General features: G+C 35.9%; 1 protein-coding gene across 4 annotated transcripts in view; it reads right to left on the reverse strand.

The window, feature by feature from the left end:
• Positions 1-1,498: 1,498 nt before the first annotated feature.
• Positions 1,499-26,609, reverse strand: part of POT1 (protection of telomeres 1) — a 47,430-nt gene continuing 22,319 nt past the window's right edge. For 3 of the 4 annotated variants that reach the window (XM_026714075.2, XM_026714076.2, XM_087934077.1), the window contains exons 10-19: positions 23,259-23,416; positions 21,502-21,581; positions 19,990-20,031; positions 18,985-19,141; positions 17,180-17,385; positions 13,316-13,451; positions 11,546-11,640; positions 8,221-8,312; positions 6,786-6,891; positions 1,499-1,746 (exon numbers count right to left, since the gene is read on the reverse strand). In XM_026714075.2, coding sequence (XP_026569860.2) covers positions 1,637-1,746; positions 6,786-6,891; positions 8,221-8,312; positions 11,546-11,640; positions 13,316-13,451; positions 17,180-17,385; positions 18,985-19,141; positions 19,990-20,031; positions 21,502-21,581; positions 23,259-23,416 — 1,182 coding nt within the window. In that variant the 3' untranslated portion in view covers positions 1,499-1,636. The remainder of the gene's footprint in view (positions 1,747-6,785; positions 6,892-8,220; positions 8,313-11,545; positions 11,641-13,315; positions 13,452-17,179; positions 17,386-18,984; positions 19,142-19,989; positions 20,032-21,501; positions 21,582-23,258; positions 23,417-26,609) is intronic. The other variant, XR_015743748.1, reaches the window with a different exon arrangement.

Raw genomic sequence — 26,609 nt, forward strand, 5'->3', positions numbered from 1 at the left:
TAGCTCCTTTTTCTTTCTTTCTGCATAAAAGAAATGGCTTCATTGTTTTGGAATAATAAAATATAAAGCTAACTGTATTTTAAACACCCAAACTGAATTGTAAATGGAGTTACTGAATTGAAATAATTACATCATATGAAAACCATGTAAGTTGCTGGTACTGATGCACAACCCTTGAATACAAAAGTTGTACCTCTCTTTTAACTATCCTTTGCTTTAATGAACTTAAATTTGTACTTCCTAGTTCTTGCCCTTCTTACATCAAAGTCCTCTGACATGACAGCAGTTAAGCTAGGCTCAGAATAGCTTACGAATCAAATATAGGTGGCCCTGGTTTAATTACCATTCAAACTTACTGTGGCACTGAATGATACCGTGTTTCTCATATAATAAGGCCGGGTCTTATTTTTTTTTTGAGCCCCGTAAAAATGGCTAGGCCGTCTTTTCGGGGGTGACTTAATTCCCCCCCACTTACATCTTTGGGCGGACGAGCAGCGATGGCTTGGATGTTGACCTTGGCATTGGTAGGGCACTTCGTGTTGGGGTCAATGCAGGCAGCACCATATCCGGGTGTGCAACGAAAGTACTTCCTAACGGCAAGCCCCCCCACTTCGCATGTTTTAATATAGGCCTTAATTTGGGGGGAGGGGCTTAATTTCATTTCATGCCTATAAAGCATGCTGAGACTTCCTATTGGGGGAGGCCATATTGTTGGAGAAACAGGGTAGTTGTGGTAATCATGACTGGTACTTTATACTTACTGCTATTGCAGTGACCCTACAGTTATATGAGGATGATTTGTGACCTTCCCTGCTGGCTTCTGACAAGCCAAGTCAATGGGGAACCTGGCAGAAAGTTGCAAGTCACAGTTATGTAAGGTTTTCACTTTCATCAGCCATGGTGGCGCAGCGGTTAGAATGCAGTATTGCAGACTAATTCTGCCCACTGCCAGCAATTCGAACCTGACTGGTTCAAGGTTGACTCAGCCTTCCATCCTTCCGAGATTGCTAAAATGAGAACCCAGACTGTTAGGGGCAATAGGCGGACTCTGTAAACTGCTTAGAGAGGGCTGTAAAGCTCCATGAAACGGTATAGAAATCTAAGTGCTGTTGCTATTGCTAATGACTTATGATGTCCTCACTTAACCATGGCAACTGAGACTGCCTAAATTGCCATTGCTAAGTGCAGCGGTCACACCGTTTTTCAACTTGTGACCATGACTGCTTAATAATGGAGCTTCCAGTCCCAATCAGCATCACTGAGCACTATCTATAGATCAGTTGTGCTTACATCTCACACAAGAAAGAACTTAGTTTAAAGGCTTGTAAAGGTTCGGGATGTTTCCTTTCTTAGCGGCATTTGGCATGGTTATAGAGATAAAGAATTTGGATGCAGTACTACAGTAACTTAATGTTCATTAAGTTATCCTGAAAAAAATGCAAAGAAATTTCAAGGAACAGGGATGGGTTTTCCGTAGAGAAAAATAGAACACATCCCATTTAAATAACCATACTCTCAGGTAAGTTCTTTATTTATGTATATGGTAGAAAAGTACATTATTAAAAAAACGATGCAACTTATTTATTCAAACTAAGGTTTAAAATTATAACCTTTGAATCTTCTCAGCAGTTAGATCTCAGATATCTTCAGCAACTGTAGTATCAAAAATTCGATAGCAAAGCCTTTTTTCTGTTCCATCTTGGACATAGTAAGATTTGATGAAGCATTCAAGCCACGGAAAGTCATCTATACATGAAAGGCAAATGAAATGAGAGAGAATATTTTTGTGTGTGTGTGTACTGTACTTTATCAGTATAACCTATTTCAAAATAGCTTCTACAGGGCTGGAAACATTAATTTAATGTTCAAACTGCTTCACTGGAGTATCACTTTGTGAAATAAATGTAAAAAATAATTAGCCCAAAAACCCCTCAGCATAAAATTCATATATCTCAAGAGGCAGCTGTGATTGTATCAGGTATTTGTATTTCTAAAGAGGAAATTCTATTTCTTAGAATTCTGTTACATGCCATGAATTCAATTGTAGTCCTTGCACTTACAGAGATAATTTGTCGATACAACACAAAGTTACGCAGAAGCTAGCTTTTGCCCTTAATACTCTATCCTCTTCCTCGAAAGCATCACACATCTTTAATTCAGAAACACAAAATACATAGTGAGCAACATAACCTACTTCTGCAGCAAGCAAGACTAATGCTGCTGGCAAATGCAGAGATTGTATTTGGGTTTATAAATCTTTTTGTGAGGCTTATGGGGAAAAAAGCATTTATAAAGATTAGAAAGGAAAACTACACCATCTGTGACTTTGTTTGAAGGGACAGCAAATCATTTATGTGTGATTTTGTCTGACATGGTTAACATCTCACAATACAATGTAGTTCTTACACTGAACATAATGGAAGTGTCAGATAAAAAAGAATAGGACTGTACTATTGAGAATACTTCTTTTCTCCAATGCAGTATAGAACTTCTCTTGCAAAGTTATACTTTTCACTATTCACTCTTCAAGATTCATCAACGTTACTGGAAATCAAAGGATATGTTTTGCCGTCCCAAAGGCCTTTTCTATCCAATTAGGCTTAATCTGCCATGTTTTCATCTAGTTTCAAGTACAGCAGCTCTTTTCACTAATTAGTTTCATGGAATTAAGCCCATCGGTCTGCCATCAACATCTCATTGTCATCTCTACCGGTCCTTTCCAGACTATAGGTCCGTGATTTGATAGTGAACTGGGATCATAAATGATCTCATATATTTACATTTTAAGTAATGAAATGACAAATTTAAAGGATAGATCTCAAATAACTGTGAACGTGGACTTCAAAGAAAAAAAATCCCTAAATTGCCCTAATAATACTTTTGGGATAGTGATGGTGGTGGAAAAGAAGGACTCTATTGTTTTTTTCCAAGAACAGAGTGACAATTACTGTCTCAAAAATATTGTGTACCTTTTAAGGCAATTCTTTCTTGATTAGTTGCTTGATCTGCCCACACATTTTTGTTAGGCGCTTCACAAGCGCATAGATGATGCGCTCATCATTCTTCATGATGACCTATCCTTCATCTGGTCCTTCAGTTCTTCCAATCATGTACCCGTTGCATTCTTAGCATCCAAATGAATAGGGTTTTTTTTTTTGAAGGATGATCTTGAATAGCATTAAGAAAGTTTGACAGCCAGCTTGGTGCAATGGTTAAGGCACCATCAGGCTAGAAACCTGATGACTGTGAGCTTGACTGTAGGTACTATAGCCTTAGGTACAAAGCCAATTGGGTGACCATGGGCCAATCACTGTCTCTCGGCCCTAGGAAGGTTTTTCCACTTCTGAAAATCCTTGCCAAAAAACCTGCAGGAACTTGTACAAGCAGTCTCCAAGGATCAGATCCAATGGAATGGAAAAACTGGATACACTCAAAACAAAATACCCAACATAAAAGTATAGCTTTTGCAAATATTTTGCTGCAACGAAGAGAAAAATTAAGTCTTGATTTCCTGTCAGAGAAAGCTTACTAAATAGCAAAATATTTCAGACAGAACTTTTCAGTAAATTTCAATGCTTCAATGCACATCTCAAGACAAATCACCGACATATTTCTGATGTGCATTTCTCCATCAAAGGTCACTGGGTGAATTGTGATTTATTTCTAGACTATAATGGATGCATCTAATTGTTTAAGTTCATGCCAACTAGTTTCTGACCTTGGTTGGTGAAAAAATTGGCAAGATGGTCAACATCCTACTTAAGTTTTTGAAAATTAGCTTGGAAGTAATCACATTTATATTGCATCTTTCTACCCACAAAAACAGGAAGTTGGCAGCTCTCTATGCTGGCTTTCATGTTAGTACTTAAACAGGATTCCAAAATATGTTAATCGGCTTTCCTTTGTTATACTTGATAGCAGCAGTTTTGTGACATGCTGTAATAGCTTCTCTTATTCAAGTCAAAACATTGTCAGAATACCAAGAATGACCCTTTTCAACTAACGTTTTCTCTCTTATTTTATTCATTCCAATTGTTTGACAGGTAGTGCGTATGTATGTATGTTTGTTTGTTTGTTTGTTTTCGGAGGTTTTCGCAGGTATTTGTATGTGGATCTTTGGTTATTCGGGGTTTCTCCCGTGTAAAATTGCAAGTCCAATTTTACGTGGGAGAAAACCCGAATAACCAAAGATCCAGATAGATAGATAGATAGATATAGATATATACAGATACACACACACACACACACACATATATATATATATTGGGTTCAAAATATATATATATATTATATATATATTGGGATCAAAGCTTGCAATTACTTTTTAGATGCAATTCAACATCATGGCTAGAGATTTTTGCTGGAGTACCTGAAGGATTGCTTTCATATTAAGAGTTTATGTTCTCATTGTTCAGAAGTTAGGAGCAGAAAAAAGATTTCAGTATCTCCTTGCTCTTCTTGTCAAAGGCAAAAATCTGCTCTTTGTATGGATGCCCTTGTGCTTCTGTTACTCTAGAGAATTCTAGCCATTACTGCTGTTATTTTCCTTCCTCAGAAATAATATCTAAGAATATGATTCCAAGGTATATGGCACTGGTTTCTTTTATTCTAGTTTCCCCCTGCTTTCTTATTTCATAAACCACATTTTCTCTATTCACTCTATGTTTTTCCATTCCAAATATCTCATCAGAACTTCACTATTTTTTTGCTATTTCTTCTCCTGCAACTAGAATGATTAATGGTCACATAAAATCAACCAGACCTTCAAAATGGATTTGGCCCTTTTGTCCAGCTATTGAGTCCTTCCCAATAACATGGGATAGGCAGGTGTTGTTGTTTAATAATATTGAGGGTAATGTCTTAGGATGTAAGCTGTTCCAAGTAAAGCTGCCTTTTGCAATTGATTGATGGTGTTCACAAGTGGTGCTCCATATGTTTTGGGATTGCACCAAGACTATTATTATCGGTACTGTCTTTGATTTCTTTTGCTAGTCATCCTACTTTTATCTGGAGGTCTTTACCAGAGATTTTGTGAAGAGGAGAAGAATAATGATTAGATGTATATGCTGCCTGACTTTTATTTACAAATGATTTAAACACAAGCAGAAACTAAAAAAGGTAGACATAGCAGAATAATAAACCCGGTAGAAACAAAAGAAAACAACCTAATTTAAAAGGAATCCTTACTAACAGCCTAGGCAAGGAATTAGATCTTTAGGACCCTTCAAAACAGCAGAGTGGGGATTATTTAGATGTTAGGAGAAATCTCCTTCCCGGGGGCACTGCCACAGAGAAAGCACGCTTCCGAGATCCTGATAAATGGTACTGCTTAATTGAGTGTGTCAACTCTGCCATATTAAAAAGGATAAACAGATACAATGGGAGATAGTTCAATACCTCCTTTCTTTTCTCCCTCAACCGACAGTTTTCATTCCTCTTTGGCAATTCAATATCTTCATTAACGACTTAGATGAGGGAACAGAAGGAGAACTTATCAAATTTGCAGATGACACTAAGCTGGCAGGAATAGCTAACACCCAAGAAGATAGGCTCAAGATCCAGATGGATCTTGACAGAGTAGAACACTGGGCCATATCTAACAAAATGAAATTCAGTGTAGAGAAAAGTAAAGTCCTACACTTAGGCATGAAAAACCAAAAGTACACATATAGACTGGGTGAAACCAGGCTCAATAGCAGCAACTGTGAGAGGGATCTTGGGAGTCTTAATGGACAACCAGCTAAATATGAGCCAGCAGTGTGCAGCAGCTGCCAAAAAAGCTAATGCAATCCTAAATTGTATTAACAGAGGGATACAATCAAGATCAAGGGAAGTGCTAATACCACTCTATAAAGCCTTAGTAAGACCACACTTAGAGTACTGCATCCAGTTCTATTCAAAACATTACAAAAAAGATGTTGAGACTCTAGAAAAAGTACAGAGACGAGCAACCAGGATGATTAGAGGGCTGGAGGCTAAAACATACAATGAACGGTTGCAGGAACTGGGCTTGGCTAGTCTAGTGAAGAGAAGGACCATGGGAGACATGATAGCAGTCTTCCAATATCTGAGGGGCTGCCACAGGAAGGAAGGGGTCAATCTATTTTCTAAAGCGCCTGTAGGCCAGACAAGGAATAATGGATGGAAACTGAAGGAGAGATTTAACCTGGAAATCAGGAGAAACTTTCTGACAGTGAGAACAATCAACCAATGGAACCCCTTGTCCTGAGAAGTTGTGGGAGCGCCATCACTTGAGACTTTCAAGAAGAGATTGGATTGCCATCTGTCAGAAATGGTGTAGGGTCTCCTGCTTGGGCAGGGGGGTTGGACTAGATGACCTACAAGGTCCCTTCCAACTCTGATTATCTGTTCTGTTAACCATTCTAGATATCTAGAAGCCATTCAAACTTCATTCTGACAAAAAGCCTACATTGGTAACAGAACCCATTTTAGGATGTTGTTAATCAGAAAGATCTCAATTATATTCTCATGGCAACTAACTGCAATGATCTAATCATTAGGTATGAGCCTACAGGTGAATTATCTTTAATGAAATGTTTAACATTGGAAGAATCTAATATAAATGGCTGTCTTTACAGAACCTAACCAAAGGGATTTATTATGTGGTTAGAAAATATGTAAATTGATTTCTTTTCCTGTCCTTAGGGTTACGACAAATTGCAGTTTAAAGACAGATGTAACAGACAAATATAACAGATATGTAAATAATAAAACATGCATAATGGAAGAATATCTACACAGTTTCATCAATATAAATTCCTTACCTAGGGTTCTGTTTGCAGGGCAAAGTCTACTCATAATGCTCTCCATGTTCTCTTGAAATATATTATTGATTAAGACTTTAGAAGCTGGCATTCGGAAGAATGTTTTCTGGAAGAAAGAATAAAAATAAAATTTTTGATATTAAACAGTCTGTTTTTCTTCCAAGGCTTTCATTTTGGAATAAGAGCTGAAAGTCATAAAATACAAATTAATGTTATGTTTTAATACAAGCTTTTTATTTTGTTTTGTCCTGTTTGGTTGCTGTTTGGTACACCAATCAAACAGAACAGGTACAGAATTGAAAGAATAGTTAGGCCTGCAGAAAAAAAACAATTGTAACCAGCCTGCCTTCCACTGAGGACCTGTTTACTGCACAGGTCAGGAAGAGGGCTGAGAAATTATCCACTGGCACCTCACATCCTGGACACAAACTGTTTCAACTCCTCCCATCAGGACACTGTTAGAAAGCATTGCATCCCAAAACAACTAGACACAAAGGTAGTTTTTTCCCCTTATGATATTATTGTGCTGAACACCTAATTACCACAGTATTGTCTTACGTTAAGGATATTTACTCATGGCTATATAGGTAATAAGAGGAGTGCGGTGGTTCAGTGGCTAAGACGTTGAGCTTGCCGATCAGAAAGGTCGGCAGTTCAGTGGTTTGAATCCCTAGCGCCATGTAACAGAATGAGCTCCTGTTACTTGTCTCAGCTTCTCCCAGCCTAGCAGTTCAAAAACATGTAAAAATGCAAGTAGAAAAATAGGGATCACTTTGGTGGGAAGGTAACAGCATTCAGCGTTTAGTCATGCCTGCCACATGACCACAGAGACATCTTCGCTGGCTCTTCGGCTTTGTAACGGAAATGAGCACAGCCCCATAGACACATATAGCTAATACAATATAGCTAATACAATAACACAGTATTATCCTTCTCATCTTTTCTATTGGTATCTTATGATATTACCTTGCTGTTTGTATATACGATGCTTGTATGTTTGCTGATTATATGATCTTGTTGTCTACATACACTGAGAGCTTTTGCACCAAGTTCCTTGTGTTTCTAATCATGCTTGGTCTATAAAATATTCTATTCTATTCTAAAACCTTTTTATTAAATAAATTGTTTATTTACAAAAGTGTCCCAGTGAATGAAGGAAACATTTAAAATAGAAAACAAAAACAAGAACCTAAAGGATGTTCCAGGAGGATTGGAAAATAAGTAAACAAGTTGAAATCAAATCCAGTGCAGGTATCTTTCTTTCTCTATTTACAAAGGCACTTGGATATGCTTATTTTTCAACCAACTGTACATGAAAATGAGCACGTTCTTTTTAATTATTACATAGTCCTTGCCATCTTCACTTTGTTACAAAAATAGCTTTGATCAAATATAAGTTTAGATTTAATCTAATTAAGTCAAGAGACTGTCTTACACTGTCCAGGAGATATACATCCAATGTTCCTGTTCCATCATCCAATGTAAACTTCATCACAAAGACATACTCAAGAGGTACAATTCCTAACTCTAAGCAGAAGCAGACAAAAAAAACCCTTCATTTAAAAATGACTCAAGGCAAGAAGAGCTTAATAAGAGTAGCATTTAGTAATAAAATATAAATTAAATTATTTTTAAAAAAGTCTCATGAAGTCAAGGGCGATTGGTTGAAACTATAGATAAGCTGAAGAAGGAGATACCAGCTGTAATGCTCTTGTGGACACACACACACATATACTAAGCGTCTAGAATACAACCTAGCATACTTGAGCTGAGTATTTCTGCAAGCCACAGAAACAGAGTTGGCTCATTCATTTGCAACCCCTTAACCAAACATGATCAATACCTCAGTGAAAGGTGTTCAAAATCATTTAGTTATTAGAAGACAGTTTACAAGGTAAGGTTAAAGAAACACCTCAGTAGCTTCATTTGGGTATATTTAACCTTGAATGTATTTGAACATAAATAGCTCAGGTTGGTAGTTGGGCTGTTGGTCTGAACTCTGAGCTCTTTTCATCACCATTCAAGAAGACATCGTCAAAGGGCACTGATGATGTCTCCTTGAATGGTGATGAAATGTCTGCAACCAAATTGTCAAGCTCGGAGGTCAGACCAACAGTCCATATTAAACCTTATTTCTATTGTGGTACAATTATTTTAATTACCCAGAATTATTCCTAATCGGGACAGTGTTTCTCAACCCTGGAAGCTTTAACTGGGTGGATTTCAACTCCCAGAATTCCCCAATCAGCAATGCTATCTGGGGAATTCTGGGAGTTGAAGTTCACCCAGTTAAAGGGGCCAGAGTTGAGTAACCCTACTATAGATTCTTCAAAAAGAGAACAGCTTCCTGCAGAAGCTCCCTGCAGGATATACCCCATTAAACAAACAAACAAGGTTATTTATTTATTTTGTATAACCAATTCTTAATGCAGGATTCAGTGAAATAGATTGCAGCTGAATTTAAAACATTTTGGAGTGAAGGAAGTCAGAGAAAAGTATCTTAAGTGATCCTCAGTAGATAGGCTGTTTTTTAAAAAATAATGCTTGCTTTAGGACAGCTTTTCTTATCATTGTTCTCCAGATGTACTGAATTTTAATCCAATGATGGACTACAGGAATTGAAATCAAACACACGGGGAGCCCAGTATAGGGAAGGTTGTTTTACTATATTTATTTTGGAACATCTATCATTTGTTTATGTTTCTCATGACTTTCCTTGCTGATCTAAAGAGTAGACTGGGTATATATTTCAAGGAAATTTCTGTTACAGCAATGCTGCCCTATAAACTGCGGTTTACAGAGTTCTTTCTCATTACACTTTTGGCTGAGCCAACATTAAGCCTTATATATCCAAATAAGCAACATCTGAAGAGCTGAGACTCTTGGTTCAGTCTCTCAACTTTTCAGAGGGCTGCAAGAAGCCATCTGGGGACATGATCCTGTCACTGAAAGTGGCAAAGTCTTTTTATATATATATATATATATATATAATATTTTCTTCTGGGTTCAAAATTAACAATGGGAATGAGAGTGATTTGCGTTCTCTTTTTGAATTGTGTATAAACCAGCCTAAATCCACTTCTGAAAGGAATGATTTCTGACCATTTTGGCATGACTTTATAGAAGGGAATAGGTGTAGATAATATCTCGGAGGCCTTCCTCCTCCTATCAATCCCTTTGAGGAAACAAAAAGTTATGAAGGCTAATACTACTTCATTATAATATTGCAGCAACAGAATGTTGCCCTTATGTTTAAAAGAACTAGGGAAAAATCAAGTCTGAGACGATTTCTCAAAAGACATACTTGCTTTGGATTCATATTTCTCTTATCTGACCACTGTCCTAATTCTGGTTCTTCCTCCTGTTCCTCAAAGTTATTGCACTTTGCAAAGTTATTGCAAAGTTATTGATTTTGGAAAAAAAAAAAAAAAGTCACACACTCCAACGTTTTCTAATTTGTTGCAACTAGCAGTGGAATAATAAAGTGTTCAGTGCTGAACGTCAGTTGTGGGTCAGCCATGGCAGTCTAATTGTTAACCGTGGAAAAAAAGTAGGGGTGGGATGCAAATATTTTTACTACCGGTTCTGTGGGCGTGGCTGGATGGGAACGGCTAGGTGCATGTGGCCACGTGACTGCATGGGTGTGGTTTCATTTTTTTGCAGCATTCCCCCTCCTCGGTTATTTTGTCTCCTGGGCCTCAGGGAGCGTCCTGGGTGAAGCAGTAAGATAGCGAGGGGGATCCCGGCACAGCTGATTATTGGAACAGCTGATTGTTGGGAGGGAAAAAAGAAATTATGGTTTGGCCAAAAGGTAGCATTTTTTACTACCGGTTCGCCTGAATTCGTCCGAACCAGTAGAATGCCACCCCTGAATAAAAAGAGCAAAAAAATTCCAACCTCTATGGAAAAATAAATTTCTCACATTACTCAGCCAATAAATGAATGCATTTAAAGCCTTTCTTACACATCTTTGCTGACATTTGTAATTTTACTCTTAATTGTCTATGCAAAAATTACAAATGATAGCAGAAAAGCTAACAAATGCAAATCATTCCTTGCAAAATGCCTGCAAGTGTCAAAACAAATACATAATTAGTCAAGGGTTGTTTTGTTGGTTGAAGCTTACATTTGTTATGGTATTTAGAAAGGTGAGTATTTTGTGCAGTCATTTCTGCATCCGTGTTTCCATTCTTTGGGATTTAAAATGTTTCCGTCATCAATATAATCAAGAAAAAACTTTCTAGAGTAGAAGGTGTGACATATGATGATAAATATTTAAAGTCTAGCAAGTATATGGTTCATTAGAATGTAATGCCAAAAGCTTGTGGTATAAAGATTTAGCCTGAGAGCTATTCACTGATTTTGATGGAATGATGTAATTATTTGCAAATTACTAACTCTGCTTTGGGTTATATCTATTTCCTATTTATTTTTGGTCTATATGCCTTATTTAAATAATACCAGAATAAATATAAGACTATAAACTCTTGCATGTTGTATTTCCTGTCCTTTACACAAAGTGATTTATTTATAGCATATTTTTAAATTTAGCTAAATATATTGTCTCGCTTTTTCCCCTGCGGATGTTCTACTGTATATATGCTGTACAATTTAACCACCTTATGGTATCTATCACCTCATAAGCAAGACAGATTTGGGCATCTCCTTCCCTGCTGAAATAATTTGACAACTTTAAATTACCCATAAACCGCTTGAATGAAAGTCCAATATTATTGAATATCAGAAGAATATCACATAACCTTGTGCTATAGAAGTGTGTTCCCAAGATGGATTTTGCTTTGAAGCAAGACAACCCAGACTTTCCATTGCCTTAGGTTTGGAACAGTGCTTGCACCTAGCATTTGGAGCAAAATATCAATTAAAAATAATCATAAATCATATAGATTCAGCTGGTCTCAACATCACCCTTATTGATAGGTAAGTTCCCACTGCTTTAAATACAGTTTTTTTCTTTTAATAAAGCACTGCAAAGTAATGGCTTTTATAAATCATTTTCCACAAATATAAATTATTTGGCCATACAATCTAAAGGAACATGCAGAGAATTGGACATCGGGGTGTTCCTAAAAATCTATTTGCCGATTCCGGTTTCTAGTCTTAATGCCTTAACCATTACACCAGACTGGCTCTTAGTTACATATCCTTATTGTCACTTTTGGCACCAGACAAAAATACTTTTATTCTTCCTTTGTAATTATTACTTTTACTTTCTGTTATTGCTTTAATGTTTGACTTGCTGATTTTAAAAAATATTTTTGTATTGTATTTTTATGAATGCTGTGAAGTTTATTCCTTGTTTACACCTATTACTTGTAACTGTGCAGACCCCCGTTTGCACATGTGTCACCTCTCCTCAGAGCAGTGACACTGAGAACAACTCTTCCATTTTGGATCGTGCGTTTGTTCAGCCCCTGTGTGCCTAGTCCTGAAACTTGATCCTTGACTCTGTTTCTGGATTTTGCCTTGTGGATCTTGGAACTGGATTTTGGCTTGTGGGATTTGTGTTTTTGGACCGTGGACTTGTCTTTGCTGGACTTGCTCTGTTTTTTTTTTCCCCGACTTTGAAAAATTGGACTCATTGGGTCTTGCTCTGATTCCTGTTCTGGGAAGTACTATTCAGTGCTGGTGAAGCCTCAATAAAGACTTCAAGCTCTGGTGGTGTGTGCTTGTGTGAGTGGGACAGGACAGCTGGGAAGCAGGAAATGGCAAAACATTTCTAAAAAAAAAACCTTTCCAGGAAAACTGTAAGGACGACTTTAGATGGATGCCAGGAGTCAACAGTGACTTGAAGTATGAAAAAAAAAAATCTTTCAGACTAGTCTTACCTCATGTTTTCACAGAATAAAAGATTGCTAGAATGCTGTAATCAACATTCTTGATTTAGCAAAGCAATCTATGATATTCATATTTAGGAGAGGCAAAATTGTTCGTACATCAATTTATCCATCTATCCATCCACCTGTAAAGACTGTAGGATACTCAGTAAATGATACTGGGACAGTTAATTCCTTTTTGAAATTCTACCAACCTATTGGAGGTAAAATTGGTTTGACTATGTTTGGTTACACTATGTCCCTTGGAAGTACAGCCCCAATGGGAAAATCATTGTCTGTTACAATTTTTAACAATATGCTTTTCTAAATTATTATAAAATCTTTTCTATAGCTAACATAAAATGGATAAGACTGTAATAGATGAAACACCATAATCCATAAAGTTTCAGTTATATTTTTTTCAATTTGTTCATTTTATTATGTGTCAACAAGTCACTATCTATTATTGACCGCACAGATAATTTTCTATGATCATTTTGTTCAACTATAAGAAATTAAACTGAATTATGTCGCCTGAGTTATTTGTTATAGTTAATTATTTGCTCAATTTATTTTTAATATAGCTTCTCTAACATTTCATACTTGCAGATCAGAGGTTTAACCATCAAAATTTGATTAAGTGAACGAAGCTGAATATGTATACATATTTTGCTTTATGCTTATGTTTGCATTTACCCATAATACTGCATGTTTCCTTCCCAAAAATATGGAACTGAAAGATCCAATAGTGCAATAGAGTCTTCTTTGGAAGTCACTGGTATAATTCCTTTAAATTTGCTAGTGAACCTGAAGATTTCATTCAGAGTCCCTCCTATAAAAAAATTAAAGAAAATCTTGATTAATTAAATAGTATTATATTCACTGAACTACCACATTAATCCCTGGGCATTAATGTATCTATAATTTGTGGAAACAAATGTAGATGTCACATGATTAGAAGATGAGGTATATATAAATGTCATAGCTACACTGATAGTTAACTGTTAAAATAAAGATGGACTATTTAGAATTCAGTTCAGATTTTTTTTTTTCAATTTCTTAAATAAAAAAATCTCAGCACACCACACAATGTCTATGGAACTATTCAGATTTCCATATATTTAGTTGAAAAAAAAACCTGTGCTACATGCAGTTGACTTTAAATTTCCAAATTCCAAACAATTGCCCCCCAGAGGTTATGAAATATGGACCATTGTGAAAAACTGATTAGTAATGGCTACATTATACCATCTTGCTGAGAAGTCGGGGAGTTAATTAATATTGCTGTAGACCGTTCATCTGGATGCATTATAAATCCCAGCAGAATCCAAATGGGCGTATTCCCGTCAAGGTTCCAAGATATAATGTCAAATTTGTTTATATACGTGATTTTTCCACAAATGTTATTAGTCACTTCTGTAATGTTAAATATGACATTTAAAAAACTGTCGTAAAAATTGAATTTTAGAGGAAAATTTTAGAGGAAAATTCACATTTTAGAGGAAATTTCTTCTACTGGCACATTTAATGGCTGTGCCATTAAATCTACTTGGATAGTTGCCATTCCTTTTAATGATCACTATCATTATTTGTATTTGTTTCATCCAGTTTATATGCTGGAGACTCTGAGGGACTATGGAGAAAGCAATGCCAAATAGGATTTAAAACAATAAAAAATCAAACTAAACCAATATATCTATATCTCAGAGATGGCATGATCCTGTAGACTGTGCCTAAATCCCTTCCAGAAGTGTTTGGTTTTATATGCACCTATAAAATGAAATATATTACAAGGTGTTTGCTTTAAGTACGAATACAATTTTATCTTTGTGAGAATACTGACATCCAGAGGATAGTTAAGTTAAAAGTATGCTTGTAGTAAGAAAGACATGGCATCTCACATTTTAATCAACTGGAAGGCTGATTGATTGCAGATTCCAATTACGCATACACACAAAAATACACAAACACATAAATACCATAAACATAGCTGATATTATACTATATATGATATACAGTATATTATACAGTATGTATATATATATATATGTATGTGTGTGTGTGTATGTGTGTGTGTGTATACACACACACACTATAAGTTATACCACACACACACACACACACACACACACTGTATAACTAAAATATTTTTAAATTTTCTGATTGTTTTTGTTATTACTGCAAGTCTCTTTTCATGTCCTTATTTTCCTTGTTCTAATTCTTCTTGTTATGATTAATTTTTCTATCCTAATAATTCAGATCTAAAATAACTATATCTGAAAAAAATAGTAAGATAAGATTTAAAAAACTGGATGACAAAAGAAACTAGACAGAAATAAACATTACTCTCTCCCCCAAAAAGAACACCTTAACTGAATTTACACTTTTACTAAATTTATTTATTGTTTATGCTGCCCATTTCCCCTACAAGGAGAATCTCAGAGGGAGAGGCAGAATTATAGAATCACAATTACAGAATGAAGCAAAATATTCTAACAAAGAATATTTAAAAAAAAAATAGTCTCAAAAGATAATTTTAATAGTCAACAGAACATCTGCTTCTATGGGACAACTGTCTGTAAGATGTAAGGAAAGAGGAATACATTCTATCTGGCAAGACTGAGACAGAGTTGAAACTGGGTTTACAAATGACAGGCTGCAAGAACATCATGTAAAAAGATGTTATGCTGGACATCCGAAAACAAGAAAGCCTGATGTCATAATAGTTAAAAGGAATATGCGAACAATAAACCAAGAGAGTGATAATTTTCCTATATTGGATTTGCTAAAAGAGGCTTGTTAAAGTTTTGAAAAATCTTATAAGAAAAATAAAAAGAAATCAAGTTCTACGATGCTATTTGAATGGATTAAATATTAAGATCATTAGAAGCAAAGAAAACATAAAGCTGGATTATTTCATCAAGAATAAAGCAGATATGCTATCATCTCTGGTAATCTTCAATGGACTTTTGTTGACACCAGGATTGAAATGACCACGCTTAACGGATTTCTTTTTATAGGTAACAGATGTGATATGGGAAGATGAAATCGTTTGTTGCATTTTAAGAGGTGATAAATTACTAAAATGGTTTATATTTGCTGTGATGAAGTGGGAGGACACTTCTATACTATTTCTTTTTTCTTATCTATATTCTTACTTTTTATTTCTTTTCCACCTTTTTTTCTTTTCTGCATCTTCTACTCCTTATTTTTATCCCATTTTTAGTCTTCATTTAGCAACTGTTCAATTACGATGGTGATGAAAAAGTAATTAGGACCAGTCCTTTCATTTATGACTTTTGCAGGTGTGTTAAGCAAAAGGAAACCTGAAGTAAGACCATAAGCACAGCTGCAATTTTATTTAGTAAATAAACAAGTTGCTGGTCCCAAATGTAGTCACTGAACTAGACTATCTGTATAGGATAATATCTCAAATGCACTGAATTCTAATTTTAATAGATCACTGGGGAGGAGAGGGTTGTCCATTATTTCCAAACTTACTAAATGGGAAAATACCTAATTACAACTATTTATATGTTTTGCAGAATATCATTATGCAAACAAAATATAAAGTATTATTTGCATAATTAGATTATGAAAATAATATACATTATCATGGCTACAATATAATGAACAAAATTTAATCTGCCTCAACTGCACAATGGACTTGTTGGTTATTTTAAGGGTATTTCTGCATAGAATGTAGAATGTCAGGGTAATGATGATTTAATAGCTGACCAGCTGCTATAATGTTGTAATACTGTAATGATGGTGCAATGGTAGCATTGAGTCAGCAGGGTTATTTGTCTGCTACTACTTTAAGAGGCTGTAATATAAGAAAGACTCTCTCTCTCTCTCCATATGTGCATTCATGGTATCACTGATTACTGATTGCTGTTTGTTCAAGGCCTATATCAAAGTATTTGTATGCATATATGCTTTTGTAGGGATAAAACCACTATATGTAAATACAAACCTGTGTGCTATATTTGCTCCCGGGTTGTCTCACCTAATCACACTGTGTTCACTTTGACAGTTATGGGCCCAGCCCAGAAAGAAGGCCAGAGTGATTAGAGAAACCAGAGAGAACAGAAACCCAGTGAGAGCTTGCGCCAGAGGGGTTGTTCATTGTGGTGTATTAGTAGTTACTACTTGTAATCTGAAGAAATCTGCTAAATATGAATCAATTATTTCAATATATATCGTTAATTATGGACAGAGTTGAAGATGAGACTTTCTTAAAAAGGAGAGAAAGAGAGGCACAATAGAGACTTAAGCATACACGCTTACAGAACTGGCATATTCATTTTTCATTTTTTCAAGAATCTGTATGAGTTTATAACCCCAAACAACATAGGAAAAAAAAACAAGTGGGACCCTCTGTGCTTATGTAGTAAGAATTAAAAATGTGTGTATGAACTGCTAATGAATAGAATAATTATTCTCTTCAATTTTGTTGGCTTATTAAAAGTATATAAGGGTAACAATTGATATTCAAATGTTTTTAGCATTAGAGATTATTATAATGAGCAATGAAATGTACACAGTTAATTAACTAACCTTCTAGGAAAACTAAAGTGTCCTCTGGGTCTTGAAGTAGTTCTTCGTGTTGCACAAAATGAACAACTACCCGCCGCTGTCCCTGATTTTCAATCCGCCACACAACAGAATTGCAGAACGAGGTGCTTTGCATGTTTGAATCTGAACCCGTAGCTGAAGCTTCTCGTAAAATTGAATCAAGTTCAGTCCTATCTGGGATTTCTTGCCTGAAACAATTACAGCTTGAATTGAACACCAGAAATGTGCTTAAAGCATTTTTTTCAATAAATACAATATGAATAGAATAGAATATTCTTTACTAGCCAAGTGTAATTGGACATACAAGGAATTTGTCTCCAGTGCATAAGCTCTCACTGTATATGCAAGCAACAAAGTGATAAATCATAAGATACGATCAAAAACTGTAATGTAAATAATTCAACATTTCCACATGTATGTTGGAGAGGCTGTGCATTTTAAGGCCTTGATGTGTTACTGTGTCACTTTGCAGCAAGATATTAAGCAAACTTAATAAATAATCAATCAATCAATACAAAAAAAGAAGTCTATGAAGACTAAATATCCATAAAGCAGAGGTCTCCAAACTTGGGAAATTTAAGACTTGTGGACTTCAACTCCCAGAATTCCTGAGCTAACAGGACTGGAGAAAGAATTCTGGGAGTTGAAGTCCACAAGTTTTAAAGCTGTCAAGTTTGAAGACCCCTGTCATAAAGCATTCAAGCTTGATTAAAAAAGAAAAGGGTTCAGAATTGCTTAATGTTTGAGATAGCATATTAATACAAATGGACAGGTAACTTCTTACTGGACAAAAGTAACCTCACACTATTTCTACCTATAAACCATTCCCTGATATCTGATAGGAAGATTGCACAGCTGGATCCCTGACAGGCCACTTTAGCTGTCCTTATACAACTTCCAGATACATGCCTTTATCTGGTGGATTTTCTGAATAGGGAAAAGAAGGATTTATTCCCAAATGATATTAAAAGATATCCCTCAAGTGGAATTCAATTCTTCATGACTTCCATGGTTACATTCACAGTTTTCTTGGGTAAAAGATGGGTTTTGGGTTTTGTTTTGTTTTGTTTGGAGTTTGGGTAGCAGTTGGAGACTTTTTGAAAAGGATTGGAAAAACCTGGATTTCCCCCCCCCCCACTTACTTCTCAATCTAGCCTACAATCTTGGTATTCTGAAGTGTTATTAAATTCAGGTATTAACTAGGCCCAATATTCTTAGCTTTTAAGGCTAGTCTAGGCCAGCCAAATGCAGCTAGAAGTTGGCAATGCTTAGCTAATCTCAAACAATTAGATGAAACTGGCCAAGGTATTGCTTGAAAGAGAGATAGATGAGAAAGTAAAACAGCATCTGAGGAAAAGGCAATGGCAAATAACTCCTCTAATACTGCCACGAAAACTGCATGTTGAGTTTGATTGAAAGGTAACAGAACACTTACTTGCAAGCATTCACAATGTTTGAATGACCCCCCCGTCAGTGCCTAATTTATATGTGTTTTCATTCTGCACCATATTTGACTTTACGGGATGTGATTTCATTCAAATGTTAGCTTTTAGTGTTTGTGTTTTTACTGTAAAGCTTTGATTATGGTGGTTTAGAATATTTAATAAATAAAATAACAATATTAACAATCAAATACTGAATATCAAAATAAATGATGAATTTATTGCACATTTAAAATTGCAAGGGATTAAATATATAATGTTATTCTATCCTGTAAGCAATAACTGTAACGGCTCCAGCAACTGTAAGATATCTGTACCAATATTTATTGTCACTTGGACACTTACAATGAATTGCACTGAGGGCAATGAAGTTTTATAGACTGATAGAGTTTCTTCGGTTCAAATTTAAGCAGTCTAGCTCTGATGCGATAGTTCTGAGGAATGTTGCTCATCCTAATAGTATTCAGTGTAGTTGCATCAAAGTGCTGGTGATCTGTTAATACTATAAAGCAATAAAAACATAAAAAGCATTTTGACAGACATAAACAAATGCATGCATGAACGTCAAACAGTAATTCATTAAGCTACTTTACCCAATTTGTCTTTTATTTTTATTAATTGGTATTTCAAATATTTAAGTTCAAAATATATAGACTACTTAAAAGCATGTTCCTGTTCAACTACTCATGTATAATGACAACATCTTGGATTGAGGATAGACAAACTTATTTCCAGTTTATTAAACATTTGTTCATAAGTCTCCTACTTAATTTCTGCACTCATCTTTTAATATATGGATATACCTCCCATTTAAACAAATATTTATATATTTTTTCCTTAAAATATGCACGTGTTTTTTTTATATATATATTAGCAGAGTGTCAGCGCATCCAAGTATTTTGAAAACTGGTAGGTTAACTAGATTTTGTTCCACAATTTTGGTTGATGGATCAGATCAAGTTTGCATTAAGATAGGCAGCACATGAAATTATTCAAATATTACAGGCCGGGACAAAATGCCTTCCTAGCCAAGCAAAAAAATATCTTCTGCTTCTCTAAGGCCCTCCCCCCACATTTTCAGCCCTATTAAGAATTTGTTTATAAATTAATTAGTTTAATCAAATTAATGTTTAATCTATAAATTTATAATTATTTTATAAATTATAAAATAATAAAATACATTTAGTATTTATTAAACTCACCACAGTGATTAGTGTACAGTGATTCGTGTACATCCCATGTTATTCTAAAATATCCCCAAACCAACGATTCTTTTTGGGCAGGAAGTCCTGTTGTAAAATAAGTCATCTCATTCCAAAATACACAGAATATCTAATGTGCAATTCTTACCTGTAACAGACAACTGCTGACATCTTTCTACATAGGAACCTACTGGGAAATAAAAGAAAAGGGGAAATTCATTTTCTTTTTTTCTAACACTTTACATAAACAGGAAGAAAAAGAAACATAACATACAGAGATGGAAATGTACTGCTGTAAGATAGCGGAATTCAATTCTAATTAATAATGCACATCTAGTTATGGATACTGTGAATTTCTTTTCGGATTTGATTTTGTGTATGCGGATTACCTATTCCAATTTTCAGAAGATATACAGATAGTCCTCAACTTTCAACCATAATTACAGACCCCTCACATCCCGGACATAAACTGTTTCAACTCCTACTCTCAAAACGACGCTACAGAGCACTGCACACCAGCACAACTAGACACAAGGGCAGTTTTTCCCCGAACGCCATCATTCTGCTAAACAAATAATTCCCTCAACACTGTCAAACTATTTACATAGTCTGCACTACTATTACTATAATCTTCTCATCACTCCTTATCACCCATTCCCTCACACTTGTGACTGTATGACTGTAACTTTGTCGCTTGTACCCTTACAATTTAATTGACTGTTTCCTAGTATGATTTGATTGCTTATTGTACCCTATGACTATTAAGTATGACCTTACAATTCTTGACTCTTGACAAATGTATCTTTTCTTTTATGTACATTGAGAGCACACGTACTGAGACAAATTCCTTGTGTGTTCAATCACATTTGGCCAATAAAGACTTCTATTCTATTTTATTAAGCCCAAAATTTATGTTGTCAAATGAGACATTTGTTAAGTGAGTTTTTTCCTATTTTACCACTTTTCTTGTCATATTTGTTAAGTGAATCACTGCAGTTGTTAAATTAATAACATGCTTATTAAGTGAATCTGGCTTCCCAATTGAATTTGCTTGTCAGAAGGTTGCAAAAGGTGAACACATGACCCTAGGATACGGTAACCGTCATAAATATGAACCAGTTGTCAAATATCCAAATGTAAATCATGTGACTACAGGGATGCTGCAATGGCCATAAGTGTGAAAAATGGTCGTAAGTTACAGACTACCTGTAATGCAGTGTGAAATAACTATTCTAAATTTAAAATTCTACTAATGTAGTTTTTTCAATACATTGTTGGAATTCTATTTTATTTTCAAGACAGCAGTACTAAATATAAATTCAGAACTTATTATTTCATAATAATGTACTTGTTCATTACAAAATGAATTATTATTCTGCTGTTAATAAATTTACAGTGCAGCACAGTTTTTACTAAAATGGTCTAGCTTTTCTTATATCTTATTTTAAATTAAGAAAAGAAGCAGTGGTTGGCTTAACCACGTTATAAAAATATGAATCTGTACTCTTCCAGATATTCTTGAATTTTATTTCCTAGTATCTTTTACACTGTTGAACATGCTGGCTTGCACTGTTGCTCAGCAAAACTTTGAAGGAACAGGTTTCTCATTCCTGTCCTGTAAATATATGAAAATGATCTAATTTTATTTTTAAAAACTTACATAAAGTATAAGAATTTTCAGGCTCTGGAGAAGCTCTTTCGGAACTTTCACTTAATGCCATGTTGATAGTGTCCAGAAATCTAATAATGAAAAAATATATACTTCAAGTAAATAAAGTTTATCAGACTATTAAAAAAGGAAATTAGATTTTAGCCAATCCCATTGCCTAATGGTAAGTATGACAATACTTTAATGTTAGTATTTATCGATTGTGCCATATTTTTCACACCTCTAAATTGATATGCCATTATTTCCAGAGCATGTTATGCTCAGATCTAAAATGTTAAATTACAAGGTATTTTGGAAATGTGATGGTGTATGAAAACCAATATTGTCATAATCAGAGATGGTATTCAGCAGGTTCTGAGCAGTTCTGGAGAACCGGTAAATACCAACTCTGACTGGAGATTTTACGGTATCTTTCCCCTGCCACGCCTACCAGGCCACGCCCACAGAACCGGTAATAAAAAAAATTGAATTCCCACCACTGGTCGTAATGTGTTATTTGACATCTGACAAATGATCCTGTTGGATGTATTCTTTGCTAATATTAGTTGATATATATACTCTTACTGTACTACCATTAACAAGCATGGCGCTTGCATGTAACTGTGGACATCCTTTCATTCCAGATCAAGGTGAGGAACGATAGCTCTTTTATGACTTGTGGAATTCAACCCCCAGAATACCTGTGGCAGCCAGCCACAATATGACAATATTGGTCATAAAAGAATCATTGTTCCCCACCCCTGTTCCGATCAACAAATTACAAATCTACACAAATGTGGGTGTGTATACTCTGTGTGTGTGTGTTCATCTCCCTCCCTCTCTCTCTCTCACACACACATACACATACGCACACAAAGGAGGCTAGAGAGGGAGAGAAGCCTGGGTATACTCCTTTAAAAGTAATATACACCAGAATTTACAACAGAGTAATGATGCTGTAACTATATTCAACAGTAGCACAATCACAAAGCACCTCCAAACACATCTTCTTTCTTTTGTTCTCTTGTGTTAACAAGACGGCCAGAAATCAGGATGCAAGAACTAATCTTATCCTACTTGTCTACTTCCCAAAGGTCATGTCCCAGAGTCCCACAGTGCATCTATCACTGACAATTCTGGAACCAGAAATTCACTTAGGAACGTCCAAACTCACAAGGAGCCGACGCAGGAGAACAGAGCCCCACGCTGAACAGTAACCAAGGCAGTAACTTACAGGCAGGCAGGTTCACGGTTTACATTTTGTACAATCATACCAATCTGAAATAGCAGCTTTATCCTCAAAGAGGTACCTTGTATAGTGTTATTTTGCTATATGGAAATTATCCCGAACCATTCGTGATATAGAGATTTGCTTACAGATATGGCCAAGTTCCAAAACCCAAGAAAGACATGCTGAGATTCTTCAAAGCAGATTTTGGGAACTATTAAGGAGGAACCATCTTCACCTTCTTTCTCTCACAACAACTTTCTAAACTATGCTGTCTCTTGGCCTTTGGAACGCCCTCCGTCCTTCCCTCCTAGGAATACAGACATTCCACCACAGGCGCAGAAGATTCACATCAGAGTTCATAAACCGCGTAACGTTTAGAATTGTGGAGTGTTAATTGGAGAATTTTAAGACTTTGGAGATGGAATTAAAATGACAAGGTATGATTATCGAACTGATCAAGACCGCTCCATTAATGGAAAATGACGGACTAAACAAATTGGCATGTTTTCTCTCCCAATTTTAAATGTTATTTACTCACGACTTTAGTTCTATGATATCTGGGTGGTTTTCGGGCAGGACAGCAATCCCACGGCCATGCCCAGTGCCTCCATGAAGAAGAAACTGTATGACATCACGCCCGTTTTCAGAACTGTGGGTTTTCACATGCAAGTTGTACATTGAAATGAACTGCCCAATCTTAAAATACACAGAGAAAAGAATTGGATTATTGTTATCTGCTAAACATGTAATTATGACAATGTATACTTTCTTGTAATTCGATAGCAATTTTTAACTTAATCCTAATTGGTAAAATAATGGTTACTGGATGTAGATCTGGATATAATGGTAAGCTTTCCTAGCTGCCGAAAATTACACTGGAAAATTAAAGACATACTGAGTTACTAGGGCATGTAGAATAGTGGAGTCTGTCGCAATTCTGAATATGAAGAAAACAAATCAGAATTCTTTAGTTCTAAGTGGATTTCTTTTTACATAAGACGGTGTAAATTGATGAATGGATATTAGGTATTTCTCTGCCAATTAAGAAACTGAAGGTGAAAGAAGGTTGGATATTTTAGCAAAGTAACAATCCAAAACATACTGTCAAATCAATCCTGAAGAAATTATAGGAAAGAAAGAAAATGATTTTGGAGTAGCTTTTGTGGTTCCCCCAACCTAAATAATATTGAAACTATATGGGAAGATCTCAGAAGCACAGTGCATGTAAGCAAAGCTAAGAATATTTCTGAGCGAAAAGAATTATGTAATAAAAAGTTAAATAAAAGCTCAAAAAACAAATAGACTGTTAGCTGGGTGTAAGGAATGGTTGGAAACTATTGTTTCTGCAAAGAAAATATTAAAAGTATTGACCAAAAGGGTATCTTAAACTTTTGCACCAGCCATATTTATACTTTTTGTTAAATTTATAAGCAAGTCAACATGAGTAGTAAATATAGTTTTTAGAAAAGTCTTTGTATCATACAGAGGTGTGTCAGGTGTTGTGTACTTATGGAACCTGAATTTTTGCACACACGTTGTTTAGAAAATCAGCAATGCCTCTCAGCAGAGATCATACAAAACTATTGCATCATTCTTTAACCAAACTTACTAGAAAAAAAGCTCTACTATCAGCATTTTCCAGTGGATGGCAGCATTGCATGCATTTACCTTTCTAGCTTGTGAACTGGAAATTCTAAGCAAAAATCTGCACAAACTAGTTCTTGAAATATTTCCACGTTTAAAAATTCATAACTGCTTAACTGCAACCAATTCGATCCAAGAATAGGAAGAAAAAAAACCTCCTGCATTGGAAAATCCTTTGTAGGAAGACCAAAGGCACCCAGAATGTTCTTGGAACAAATAGGCTACGGACCCATGCATTTCTTTAGCATCAATGCCCTTGTTCAGTTGCTTCTGCAGTTACTTCCCCGCCATGGTGAGTATTTCTACTTAGTCCTCACCTCCTTGTTCTGTTTGTCAGTTTCCTGTCTTGCCGGTAAAGGACTACCTGGACTTACAACCATTTATTTCGTGACCGTTCAAAGTTACGAGAGCGCTGAAAATAGCGACACTCTGACTTGTATCTGTTGCAGCAGAGCCAGGATCAAAATTTGGGTGCATGGAAACTGGCATGTATTTATGATAGTTGCAGAGTCCTGATTTTGTGGGAACACCACATATGAACTCCCCAGCCAGCTTCCAACAAGGAAAGTCAATGAAGGAAGACGGATTTGGCTTAACAACGACACGATTCGCTTAACACCAGGGCAAAAAAAGGGTCATAAAATTCTGTGCGACTTGCTTCACAATCAACTTGGTTGGCTGTGGTCATGCTGGTCGCAATTGTGGTCATAATCTATCTGTTGTGACCTGTCAGCCACCGGCCCCTCTAGCAGGCGAATCAGAAGAGGAGAAGGTAGCATGGGAGTCAGGGTCAGCATCAAGGCAACCTGAGAGCTCCGAGGGGAAAGAAGAAATGGAGCTGGCGGAGAGAGGGGGGGGGCGGGAAGGAGGACGGGAGGGAGGGAGCCTGGGCCATCTGTCAGCCCTCAGATGGAGAGTCAACAGCCTCCAGGTCTGGAGCTGGTTGATGATGGAGAACAGCTGAGTCCAGTGCCTGATGCGTGACTGCACAGAAGGGAGAGGAGAGGAGAGCAGCGGAAAGCTATGGGCCGATCCTGGGGAAGGAATGTTGCTCGCGAAGCCCCATCCTAGCTCTGGGGATAGAGGGTAGAGATGAATAGATGTGGCAGACAAGTATTCATCTTCTGGCCCTGTCGGACTTGTCAGCCTGAGAAAATAAATCCCAATTTAACTTAAGGGTTATTTAGTGAAAATGGCTTAAAATAAAGCAGCAAACCTGCAAATGCAAACAACTGGAACTCATTTTCCATATGGCAGGTTGCATCGGAGACATGGTTGGCATTAATTGGTACATGACTGCATTGCAGTGTGATGCATGTTCCACAATGTGAATGTGAATGGCTAGAAAGAAAATGCAACTTTCTCCAGCTACATTAGAGACATACCAACAATGGTCAATTGGAAAAGCTTTTTAAGGGTCGGGTTTTTTGGTAAAACCATTGTAAAACTGACTCACATGATCCTGGGATGCTGCAAACAGGTATAGATGCAGCCACACTGCTGAGCATCTGAGGTTTGGTCATGTGACTGTAGGGGAGGGACACTGTTGCAACTCTGAATCAGAATTGTAAGTAGCCTAAAGATAGGTCCATCATAACGTTGATTGGTTGCTAAACAATAGGTAGTAAGCCGATTACTACCTCTACACCCTCAGCCTTAACAGTAAAATAGAATTATATTGCAATCTTGAATATTCAATACCACTAGATATATCCTGGTTGTAAAAGCTGATTGTAGTACTAATTCCTATGTTACAAATAACCTTCGTAGCCAAATGGCACTCTTTAATAACAAATAAATATTAAAATGCTTTCTTTCTACTTTGTAGATCTCCTTAAAAAGTGTATGAATCACAAAATGAAACATTTAGAAACCAATATTTATGAACGAATCACAAATTCATAGAAGGCCATGTTTATTTTTTTTGAAAAAATACTTTTTAAAAATAAAAAAAAAACGAATAAAAAAATTATAAAACAGTATAATTTACAAGAAAGGCTACAATTAAAAAAAAAGTTTATCTGAGTATCTGAGTGTAGGAAAGAAACTGAAGACTTCATCTCTTTTCCAAATGTTCACAGTTGCATTTCCAAAAATATATTATGGCCTCCCGAGAGATTTGTTGGGACTAATCATGGCAATTACAAAATTTATATAAATTCAATTAATTTAAATAAATGTGCACGTAGACTCACTTTTAGTAAAAAATGGAGAGTTAAAACAGAACTAGCAAAACTTAAAACCG

Source organism: Pseudonaja textilis, chromosome 5 (assembly GCF_049901715.1).
Source record: "Pseudonaja textilis isolate UNSWEBS1 chromosome 5, rPseTex1.2, whole genome shotgun sequence".
Classification (NCBI taxonomy): Eukaryota; Metazoa; Chordata; class Lepidosauria; order Squamata; family Elapidae; genus Pseudonaja; species Pseudonaja textilis.